Source organism: Miscanthus floridulus, chromosome 15 (assembly GCF_019320115.1).
Source record: "Miscanthus floridulus cultivar M001 chromosome 15, ASM1932011v1, whole genome shotgun sequence".
In the NCBI taxonomy this organism is placed as follows: domain Eukaryota; kingdom Viridiplantae; phylum Streptophyta; class Magnoliopsida; order Poales; family Poaceae; genus Miscanthus; species Miscanthus floridulus.
Window position 1 is genome coordinate 34293717 of NC_089594.1, and position 12170 is coordinate 34305886.

At 40.8% G+C, this 12170-nt stretch overlaps 1 protein-coding gene and 2 pseudogenes across 1 annotated transcript; all 3 read right to left on the reverse strand.

The window, feature by feature from the left end:
• Positions 1–543: 543 nt before the first annotated feature.
• On the reverse strand, positions 544–3223 carry LOC136509490 (uncharacterized; annotated as a pseudogene).
• A 5078-nt stretch (positions 3224–8301) lies between these two features.
• Positions 8302–9210, reverse strand: LOC136509467 (uncharacterized; annotated as a pseudogene).
• Positions 9211–9343: 133 nt separating this feature from the next.
• On the reverse strand, positions 9344–11877 carry LOC136507340 (uncharacterized). Its single transcript, XM_066502102.1, has 5 exons — positions 11128–11877; positions 10889–11072; positions 10651–10786; positions 10314–10503; positions 9344–10195 (listed from the first exon to the last, which is right to left on the reverse strand). The coding sequence occupies exons 1-5, from the start codon at positions 11875–11877 to the stop codon at positions 9344–9346; spliced, it is 2112 nt and encodes a 703-aa protein (XP_066358199.1).
• Between the last annotated feature and the right edge of the window lie 293 nt (positions 11878–12170).

Sequence of the window (12170 nt, forward strand, 5' to 3'; positions counted from 1 at the left end):
CATCATAGAAGTGTATTCTTTCTATGATGAAATATTTTCAGTCATTGATATAGCCCCTTTTTCGTCATGACTTGTCGTCTGTTAGGCGGCCAGACGACGTCTGCCACGCTGGCAGCTGACGTGTCTTGTCCACATTGCAGGTGACGTGTCTGACCACATGGCAGCTGATGTGGCCAGTGATGTGGATGGTCCATGTGTCCACTTTTTATTGGGCCCCAAGGCTGGCAGCTGACGTGGCTAGTGATGTTGATGGTCCATGTGTCCACTTTTTATTGGGCCACAAGGCTTGCTGTGATAGGTTCTCATTTTTGTCACTGAAGTAAATAGAAATTCATCACAGAATCAATTACCAAATCGTCATAGAAAGGTCAGATAATTCATCAGAAGTGCACATGCTGATTTCATTACATAATGCAAATAATACTGGAATGACCAAAAGCTTCCATAAATTAATAGATCCAGTATTCCAATGACCAACAACTTAATCAACAATTCTAAACTCGGTTCACATAACTCACTAGACATCAAATTGAACTACTAGTTTCATCTCAGTTCACATTAACATCATAGGAAATAATAAAAAGTTGCCAACCACCAGCAACATAAGTTACTACATAAACAAAATCACCAGCAGACCCCTTGCTTAATGAACCGGCAGCTACGAGCAGCGCTCATGTCGAAGAAGCATTATTGATGGCCAAGATACGCTTGAGCAGCGCATTGTTCTCCTCCATTGCCTTGTTGTTTATCTCTGTCAGCTTCTTGTACTCCTCCATCTCCTTTTGTGTCCTCGCCAGCTTTTCCTCAGCTTCTTCACTTCTCTTCCTGAGTTCATCGATTTCACCTTGTACAGCAGCCGTAGCTTCAGCTGCTAGTTGCTCCCGAAGCTCGCTTTCATTTGATGATGATGATTTGGAGGATGGCACTAGTTTGATGCCAACACTCTTTAGAAAAAGGTTTGAGCTGTTCTAGGAGAGCACCTGGGACACAACCTGCACACTGGACACTGCTGTCTCACCTTCAGCAACAGGTTCTATCCTCAAAGCTTCCATATTTGACTCAAACAGCAATGACCCATCATTAGTTGATACTTATTGCATTAATTTGAGGAGGAAATATCACACAAGATGTATTTAAAAAAATAAAAACCTATGCTGCATTGACAGAAACTGATGCCAAATAGGTATGCAATCATGAGTCATTTATTTGTTGTCAGGTAACTAAATACAAGTAGAAGTCAACAACATAGGATTATTATTTAGCAAGTATGTCTAGCTATATTGGATTATGACCATTTTTGAGCAAAAGGCAGAATACAAAATGTTTGAAACAAGACATCTTATCCAATTAATGAATAGTTGTTGGCACAGCGAAACAGATGTCGTGACTTACAACTGCTTCTCTTGCTAGTTCAGTCAGACCATGTTTGGAGCTGGTATGGCAGGTCTTGAAGGCCTCCACTGCATCAAGTTCTCCATTTTGTTCTGTGCTTGGTTCTGCATTGTTTTTCTTCTTTTTCTGTTTCATAGATAATCAATGACAGCAAAGTTTTCTCAGATGAAATGCAAAACAAGTTGTTTAGTGCAAATATGTATAGGGTACTCTTTACTTACATATGCATGTAAGTGTGCCACATAGCTACGAGAACCCGTAGCTTGATGATACTTGACTTTACGGCGATTCTGCTTGTTCTTTTCACTTGATTCCTACAAGATAATGAACATGTCAGATGAGATCATAGGTTTAAAATGAGAAGATCCTTTGGAAACTGATTGAGAAAGAATATATGACAAGATACCTATTTATTTGAAAAATAGTAAGATGGTAATTTTTCAACTCCTACAGAGTTGTCTACTCTTTTATGCCTCTATACAACTTCTATGAAATGTACATCTCAAATTGTCTGAATGCTCACCATGAACTGCCTTTCTATTGTTCTGTTTATGATTTTGTCCTTTAGAATATGTTATTCTATCCTTTGATGAATGGACTGATATTTAAGGGCATATTTGTAATCCTTTTTGTTTGCAGGATATATATGACCAACCCTTTTTTCCCAAGTACATTCTACTAATTGCTCCAATTTAGGAGCTTAGGGAATCTTTATGTTTGAAAATATTTATGTGTTACACTGGTTTTCATTGAAGGGCCTGGGTATAGCAAGAAGGATTGATGAGATGATATGTTTAAAATGAGAAGATCCTTTGGAAACTGAATGAGAAAGAATATATGAGAAGATACCCATACCATGTTTTTTGGATCAGACCACTTTGCAACTAGTGCCTTCCACTGTTCATCAGTCATGCATGCAACTGGAGAAGTTGTCCTAATCTCATTTGCAGGTACACCATTGAAGTATTTATTCTTGAGCCGATAACGCATTTGTCGCACCCCAGAGCGCAGCATATCGGTGCAAGCTTCCTCTGTTGGCTTGTCGTTAGGGTTAATGGCCAAGCGCCCCTAGTCATATGACAATTCCATATTTAGTTAGTCAATTAAGGTTAAACAGATATACATGTTAACCATAGAAACAGTAATGCACTTACAGAGAGCTTTCCCACAAAGTTTTTGTAATATTGATCGTCTCTCTTGTATTCTTTCCAATGAGGTAGGACAGGAACCTTATCCCGAATGATGACACCAGCCTCCGATGCAAACTTGGCTGCTTGAACAGGTTCATGAGGCCTTCTTTTGCCTTCAGCAACAGCTATGGGCATTCTCCTTCCCATAGCTTTTGTCATCCTGTTTAGCTATGCTCCCTTGGTGGGTGGCCTGGGTCTCCTTGGGGCTCGCTGTGCAGGAGCTACAAAATAGAATTTGCATTAAAATGATTTAGTTTCATGTAGATAAGCAAAATAGATGACATATTTGAATGACAAAGAAACTATAACTTGCCTTCAGTGTCTTCCTCTCCAGCTACATTGTCTTCATCAGCACCTATACTATCTTGAGCACCAGCTCCACTGACTTCCTCTGTAGTTGTATTGTCCTGACCACCAGCTCCATTGCCTTCCTCTGCATCCGTATAAGACCTTTGTGGTGGTATTTCATCATGACCATCTATAGGATCCTCTACATTCTGGCCATCTCTCGCTGAAGGTTGAAGCCTTTTTGATGATCTTGTTTAGGATTCAGGAGTTTGCACCTGTGATCCTTGAGATGCCCTCACTCTCTTACTAGCCCTAACTCCTGGCGCCATGGTGGGACCTATCTTCTTCTTCTTTGAAGCTAGGACTTTCCGACTATACCCTGGAGGATACTGTGGAAAAAAAATCAAGTCATGTGCATTAATAAGCAAGACCATATATTAAAGAACAGGTATGCAAGAAACAAGATGCATCTAAAAGCAAGGGCATATATTAAAGAACAGATTAAAAACATTCAAATGCAATACAAATATTCCCCATCTAGTACTTTGAAGATAGAAGAAGCACCTTAGTTGCCAGGGGTTGTGGCTGCCCATCAGATTCAGTGTCATCATCATCACTATCTCCTTGATCATCATCTTCAAGGAGATACTCCGATGAATTTGAATCTTCACTATTTGTTTTCTTGTTTGCTGATTTTCCCCCCTCTTTGATGCAGATTGTGATATAGAGTTATTAAATTCAGTAGATAGATTTTTCTGGCCGAATTCTTGCATCTTCTTTAAATTGTTTGCCACGCGTGTATCCCGACGTCTCTCATAATCAGTTTTTGGAGGTTCTTACACAAACAAGCAAATTGTGTCTATTAGAAAATAAAAATTAGTGAACTAAGTACTAAGAGGTAGTAATACTAGATGCTAGATAGATAACAGGTAGGAGCTAGTAGTGCCTGCTGAAGAGCTAAGGAATAAGAGGTGATAGGTTATAGGAAACAAGTAATAGGTCAGAGGTAACAAGTACAACTTTTTTTGTACTGAAGCACAAATACTCTAAATTATCTAAAAATTTTGAAGCTAGCTTGTACTGAACTACTCTTTTCCTATCAACACACATGCATGCACTCTGCTACATCCAAATCCAGATCATTAAAATGGTCAAACAGACCACGCCAAAATCTATTTGAAGTCAAGAGTCACAGCTACTTTCATAATTGTACTACAATTGTTTTCAGAAAACATCACTGCTGCTTCTATTTCAGACAAATACAAGTGCAAAATAGATTACTAATTGCACATCAATACATAAATACAGATCCAAGATTCAGAATACAATTTGACTGAATGGTTAGCAAACTAAGACTGGGTAGTATTCATACGCAGCAGAGTATATAACAACACACTTGTATAGGCAGATATGGGACAGTGGGTACTATTCATACAATTTGACTGAATGGTTAGCAAACCAAGATTCATTCAGCAAAGCATTTCATTCAGGAACTAAAACAGATCAAGTTCTCTTGCAAAAACAAGGACTGATTGTCTGACACACTAGATACAACTAAGTCTGAACTGAACCTACATTTTTACAGGCACATATGGGATAGTGCGTGGTAGTCCCACAGCTAGAGGCACTGCAATAGAATTGCTTATGGAGCTAACTAGATACCAGGGCAATAGAATTGTACAACATAATTCATCAATACAGAAGAGTTTTGCTTACCTTGTTCTTGTTCTGCAGGTCGCTTCGTACCTTGCCCCCTTGTTGCCACCATTGCGGTTGTGGCTAGGTTGCGGATGTAGACCAGGTGCTCGTCGTCGGTGGTCGTCAAAGGGGAAGCAACCCTGGTGCGGTGAACCCTAGTTGACGGGGAAGCAGATCCAGTGCGGTTGTGGCTAGGTTGCGGATGTAGACCAGGTGCTCGTCGTCGGTGGTCGTCAAAGGGGAAGCAACCCTGGTGCGGTGAACCCTAGTCGACGGGGAAGCAGATCCAGTGCGGCGACGACCCACAATCCAACGGTGGTTAGGGTTAGGTTCAGGCGAGAAAGAGGTGGATGGGGCGAGATAGGTGCATGGGGCGATGAGAGAGAGGGGGATGCGGCGATTGATGTTGGCGAGGACGCAGCTTGTGGGCGGGGACGCAGCTCGTCGATGGCGGTTGTGTCCCGGCGGTGGTGGATAGGGTTGGAGAAAATGGGGGGAAGACAGAACGAGTGGCCGAGGAGGTGACGAGTGCGGGAAATGAGTAAATATACCGGTGTTTTTGGCGGAATTTTTTGACGAGGGAAATTGTTTTGGCGCCTTGAGGCGTGAGAGGTTGCGGTCTTTTTTTTTTGGCATTGCGGGATCTGTTTAATAAAGACTGCGCTCGAGAACTAATGAAACCACTTGAGTAGCGCAATGGTATGGCCCTTTGAGTTTGATCCCGAGCTCCCGGGTTCGAACCCGATGATAGCCAATTTTTTTGGGTTTTTCAATTTTTGGGTTTTGTCATCATTTATTGTGTTTATTCCTTTTTTTATTTCTCCATGTTCATTTGAATGTTTTTAGTGTATGATCAAACTCAAAGACCTAGGATTTGAATCTTTTGAATGTTTTTTTGTCAACATTTATTGTGTTTATTCCTTTGAGTTGCATGACATAAAAATTTCTAAAAATTTGGATGGACACCTTATTTTAGTGTATGATCATGACATAAAAATTTCAAAAGGATTTTGATAAAGTGGTATTATACATCTGTAAAGAACTTCAGTCCAGATATATGGAATCTCTATCGTACTTGCTCATAGTCTAAAACGACTAATAATACGTGACAGAGGGAGTATGCCGTTGTGAGGATGTGCATGACCACATTCTTAGAATCAATTGAAACTTTGTTGTCATCATTATACTCCAAAATGAGGTGTCCATGTAAGTTTTAAGATTTTTCTACCTTGCTTTAGGTATTGTACCTTTTAGCATTTAGTCATTCAACAAATAAGTACTCGAACGTATCAGCTCCCATGCCGATTAGTTTGGAAACCTTTCCACCATACATAGCACATGCCCCAACCAATTATTTAGTTCATTATCTAAGGTCTTGTAAATTTCCTATGATCCTATTAATCAAACTATACTTATATATTTAGTTCATTATATATTAGCAGATGTACTCGAACGTTGTCTTAAAGTGCACTACTATACCTCGAGCCATTGTTCTTTGCCATCTTCATTCGGATCGTGAGTCGGATTCTCTTCTGGCTCTACGTGAGGTCCTTCTCGTTCGACATCTCCCCTCGGGTCATAGTCTAGATCATCTTCTTCCTCTCCATGAGGTCTCTTCTATAGCCTCGGTGTAAGCTCCTCACTCTCGTATTCAACGCTTCCAGAGTTTTCATTGCCTAAACTAGGATTAGGTCTATGTGCATGCCTTTCTTTGATAGGCATGTTGCTCTTTGGCTATTGTTCTTCCTCACCTTGACTGCTCGGCTCTCTCGCCATTGCAAGTTGTGATTACGAGAGTAGAGACATATACAATTTAGTTCTATGGAAAGACAGGAATTAGAAACCATCTACGTTTCATATTTTGTCCATTTCGCAAGTAAAGTAATTGAAATTCATATATTCATCTCCAATTACATATGTTTTTTAACTACATTAGTTTCTAGGACACAAAATTAGAAGAAAAGTACAAAGTCTTGAAAACAAAAGAAGAAGAAAAGTAAATGAGTTTCTTGAATACAAAAGAAGAACTAAGGTACAAAATTCTTGAATATAGAATATTGCGTATATTAATTTGACTTAGATTTTCCTCATTATCATCACAATGCTTGCAAACTATTTGTTGTATATGGGACAAGCCATCCTAGTTTAGTAGCATATATAAGTACTAGATCATAGGAAGAAGTTTGAAAATAACTCAACTATTGTCTCAACCTATTACAAGACGCCGATTATAGGAAGAAGTTTGAAAATAACTCAAGTATTTCATTTTTAATTTGTATGATATTTTTAATTTTTTAAATGTAACTCAAATATTTTATTTCTTAAAAAGATAAAATAAAATAATTACCTACAATAAATAATTATTTATATTTTTTAAGTTGTCGATATAATTTGATTACAAATGAGTTATTATTGTATAACTTGAAATAGTTGAACTAATTAATCAAACTGTAAACTGAAATCTTGATATTAAAGTTAGATATTTTTGTGGAACCTAGAAAATCAGAAAACTAATAAGATAGTGTCATATTATTGCTAATATTTAGAAAATCACAGAACGTAATATCTAATAAAAAATGTTGCAAAAAAAAATTGGCTACCACAGGGTTTGAACCCGGGAGCTTGATGTCAAACTCAAAGGGCCAGACCATTGCGCTATTCAAGTGGGTTCATTAGTACTCGAGCGCAGTTTTAGATAAACTCTATGAGATCCGCATCGCCCGTGGATTCTGCGCTGTCGATGCAGATCGGACGGCCGAGAAAGCGCTTTGGAGGATCAAAAACGGCGACGCGGCGTCGGCTCCCAAAACCCTAGCTCACTTCTCTTCGCCCTTTCTTTCTCAGTCCAGCGAGCGACAGAGCACAGTCGAGAGCTCATAGCAGATGCGACGCGGGGATGGCGGCTCTGCCATGGCACCCCTCGCCAGCACACGCGTGCGGCCGGAGCCACACGCGGCACCGTCGAGCGGCACCACGGTGGTGCCCTTTGGCCCGAGCCTGAGGCAGAGATCCAGGCGGGTGTTGAAGCTTGAGGGCCGGCGCCTCGGGAGATCCAGGCGGCCGATGGTGGCGGCAGCTCGGAGGGCTGCTTGCGGTTGCGTCTCGGGCTCGGTCTTGGAGGGCTCCAATGGGCCACTCGGCCTATACAGGTACCCTCACGGCCTCACCCTCACTCTGCACCAACCTGAATTTTCTCTAATCTGTTTACCGCCTACACGATATTATGTGTATCAATACCTGGAGTCATTTCCAGCTTTTGACACAAAGTTCAGACCGCACACATTTCCTATTTTCAATACATAAATTCAGGTATGACTAACTCAAACATGTAACAACCTAGAAATTGAACAGAGGACATCACACTACAGACTGAAAGTAAGCTACAATCTAAAGATACAATCAGACTCTTTTCTTTCTCCATTACAGACTGAAAGTAAGCTACAATCTAAAAATACACTCTACAAGTAAGCTACTATATCATGTAATGACAATTAATCCTATGAAATGAAGATCGTTTTTAGAAATCACCAAGTATTTTTCACTAGTTGTATGCAGTTCATGTGGTCTGATTTGAAAGACTCATGCTACAATTTAGGAATAATTTTGACAGAGTATTTTTCACTGGTTGTATGCAGTTCTGCATGAAAGTGGATACAATTTCAATAGAATTTGAACATAGGTCCAGATAACATGATAGGCCGAGATAACATGTCTAGATTACATGTTCAGATTACTAGAAATCATCATCTTCATCGTCTAGGGACATGTCATCATTGTTATCATTGCCACCATCACTACAGAACTACAGTACTGTCTCATCTTCCTCCTCATCCTCACTATCTTCACGAATAATAGGTTGCTTCTTGCTGCTTATAAGGTCTTGTAAATTTCCTTCAATTATACTGGCTTCTCCACCTTGAATATTGTGCGTAACCTCATTATTAGCCCCTGCTTGCACTACATGTTCAGTATCAGAACAATAATCATCCTGATGCACATCATGACTGGTCTCATCTTTTTCAGCGACATCATAAATATTCCTATGTTCAAATTTCTACACAACTCACCAATCTTTACCTAAAGATGTGTCTTGCAGGTAAAATATCTTTTTCGATTGAGTTGCTAAGATGAAAGGATCAGTCTTGTACCATAATGACTGCACATTGATGGATTTGAAATGTCCGTCATCTCGAAGGCCTATCATCTTGCCTTCTTGCTTGAACCAATCGCATCGAAATAGAACCACCGTTCGATGGACTTGAAGATTTGAGTTATATTGCAACTCAATTACCTCTTTAAGGACTCCATAAAAATCTATGTTGTTCCCATCATGTGAACCTTCAGTCATTACACCACTATTTTGTGTCAGAAGGAAATTCTCACGATCCACAGTGCTATACCGCACTCCATTAACCTTGCAAGCTGCACAAGTCTTAACTCGCAGATCTGGGCCACATGACAGTGCCCACAATCCTTCGCTAACCAATTCTAGATTCTCCTTGCGTTTGTTCTCAATCTATTGCAACAAAAGTACTCAGTTACCAATTACATATGGATACTAATGCATTTACTGAACCTAGAAACACAATGTGTAGTGACTTACATGGCACCTAAACCACTTTGCAAATCCTTGTTCAACCATTTTATCAACATCAAGTGCACCTTGCTGCTCAAGATCGTCCCTGTACAAGCTGTAGGGCAAAGTTAAGTCATAAGAATGATTTGAAAAATTAGAAATAAAACAAAAACTAATCCCCAAAACATCTAATAGATACTTACTCCAAATATTCCTCAGCTTCTTCACAATTATTTAGCACATACCAAACTAACTTATTGAGGTCAACATCATCAATGTACTGGCTCCTATTAGATCCAACAAGAGTAACACCATGCTTAAAAACAAAGATGTCATCAGGCAATGGCATCTCTCCATCACTACCATCATCATGGTTAAATCTATTGTCAATATCCTCCATATACCTAGAACAAAAAGTCAAGGTGTCACTTGCCATATATGCCTCAGCAATTGATCCTTCTGGCCTAGCCCTGTTCCTTACAAAATTCTTCAAAGTGCCTAGCCGCCTTTCTATTGGGTACATCCATCCATACTGAACAGGTCCTCTTAGCAGTGCCTCATCAGGAAGATGGACAGCCAAGTGCACCATGACATCAAAGAAGGCAGGTGGAAAGATTTTCTCAAGCTTGCATAGGATCAATGGAATTTCTTCTTTTAGCCGTTTGACAACATCAATCCTCAGATTTCTACTGCATAGTTCCCTGAAGAAGGTCCCGAGCTCTGCAACTGCTTCATATACATCCTTCCTCACCAGTCCTCTTAGGCCAGCAGGTATGATTCTTTGCAGGAGTATGTGGCAAGAATGTGTTTTCAGCTTTCCCTGCACCTTCGAACCATCTTCACTTATGTATCTTGCTAGGTTAGCCGCATATCCATCAGGAAACTTGATACCTTTGAGAAACTTGAAGAACTCGATTTTCTGATCCTTCCCCAAGACATATGGAGCAGGTGGAGCAGTGACTGAGTTGCCATGCTGTTGTAAGTGCAATTCAGGTCTTATGCCCATATCATGCAAATCTAGCCTAGCATTGGTTGTGTCCTTGGTCTTGCCCTGCACATTGAGTAATGTGCCAAGAATGTTTTTCACATATGTTTTTCTCTATGTGCATCACATCGAGATTATGGGGAAGCTTCAAATGTTTCCAATATGGCAATCTCCACAACCCAACTTTGCGGCTATAAATCCTTGGACCCTCGTTGCGCTTCCTTTTATTTCCAATAATTTCAGGATGCTTCCCTGGCCTAACATCTTTCACCTTCTCTAGCTCCTCTAGGACCTCCTCCAAAGTGAACTTGCCTGGCTGATCTTTGTTTTCACGCTTACCATTGAAAGCCAAGCTTCTCCACCATGCATGTGTCCTTGGAAGGTAACAACAATGTCCAATGTAACATATTTTACTCCTTATTGCCCGAGACAACGGATCCTTGTCGCAATGAATACATGCATAATACCCTTTTGTTGTTCGCCCTGATAACGTGCTCAACGCTAGAAAATCATGTATACACCATAGCACGGCAGCACGAAGGTTAAACTTCCGACCAGTACATGCATCGTAGGTACTGACACCCTTCCATAGATCGAGCAGTTCTTCAATTAGGGTCTCAAGGAACAAATCAAAATCCTTTCCTGGAGATTTTGGACCTGGGATGAGTAAAGACATAAAGCAGTTTGCTGGATTCACGCATTCCCATGGTGGGAGATTCAGCGGTGTTAGAAGCACTGGCCACATATTGTACTGCGTACTCATGTTGCCAAATGGATTGAATCCATCGGTAGCTAAGGCAAGCCTCAGGTTCCTCAAATCATTTGCAAAGGTTGGTTCCCTAATGTCGAACTCCTTCCATGCTTCTCCATCAGCTGGATGGCTCATTACATTATTGACTGGCGTCCTCGTTTTCTTATGCCATTGTGTTTCCTCAGAAGTGCACTTTGAAGCAAAAAATTCTTTTCAACCTTGGCAAAAGTGGAAAATGTCTCAATACCTTGTGTGGAACCCGCTTGTTCCTAGTTTCATCTTGCCATCTAGACGCCTTGCATACTGGGCACACATTCTCTTTATAATACCTCTTCCGAAACAACACACAATTGTTCTTGCACACATGGATGTTTTCGAAACCAAGGCCCAGTTCTCCAAGATATTTCTTGGCCTCATCATATGATTTTGGCAACTCACTCTGAGGGTATCCTGATGACAACAACTTCAGCATTGTGGAAAATGCTGTATTGCCAATTCGATAACGAGACTTGATATACAACATCCTCACCAGAAAAGAGAATTTTGAATGGCTAGATCTCGGGCTAAGTGACTTCTTCGCATCTTCAAGGACTCTTGCAAACCTTAATTGTTCTCCATCAGCCTCTGCCATAGCATATAGATCTCCTATCATCTCTGGTACTCCGTGATCCTCATCATAATCATCATCGGCCACATCCACATGTATCCCAAAGTCATGATCACTTCCTTCGACCTCCTGCTCCAAATTTTCAACTACTACAGTATCTGCCGACTCCCCATGATGAATCCACCTGGTGTATGCAACTGACATTCCATAAATGTGTATATGGTCATTTACATCATCCTGAGGCCGTAAACTTTGATTAAGACATTTGCTGCACGGACAAAGTATGTGGCTGTCTTCGGGGTATCTTTCACTAAAAAATTTCATGAACTCTTCAACTCCTTTCACATATGCAGGTGTGAATTGTGTCCCATAAATCCAGCTTCTATCCATCTATTTTGAGAGTAAAATACACCTTGCACTCAGTCCTAAAATTAGAGTAAACTCAACAAAATTCAAAAACACATCCAACACATGCATATATATAACGAAATTCAAAAACAAATCAAACCTTGTACTGCTCTATCCCACGCGCTGGCGCTGCTCTGTCCCACGATCGCCGACGCTCCTCTGTCCCACGCAAACCGCCGCTGCCCTGTCCCACGCAAGTCGCCACTGCCCACCGTTGCTCTCCTCGCCCCACGATCGTCGGCGCTGCTCTGACCGCCCCACGATCACCGACGCTG

Coding starts and splice junctions, on each gene's coding strand:
- LOC136507340 (XM_066502102.1), bottom strand. CDS start 11,877: ATGGATAGAAGCTGGATTTATGGGACACAATTCACACCTGCATATGTG. Junction 11,073..11,127: donor ACAAGCGGGTTCCACACAAG/GTATTGAGACAT, acceptor TTTGCTTCAAAG/TGCACTTCTGAGGAAACACA. Junction 10,787..10,888: donor CAATCCATTTGGCAACATGA/GTACGCAGTACA, acceptor TACTCATCCCAG/GTCCAAAATCTCCAGGAAAG.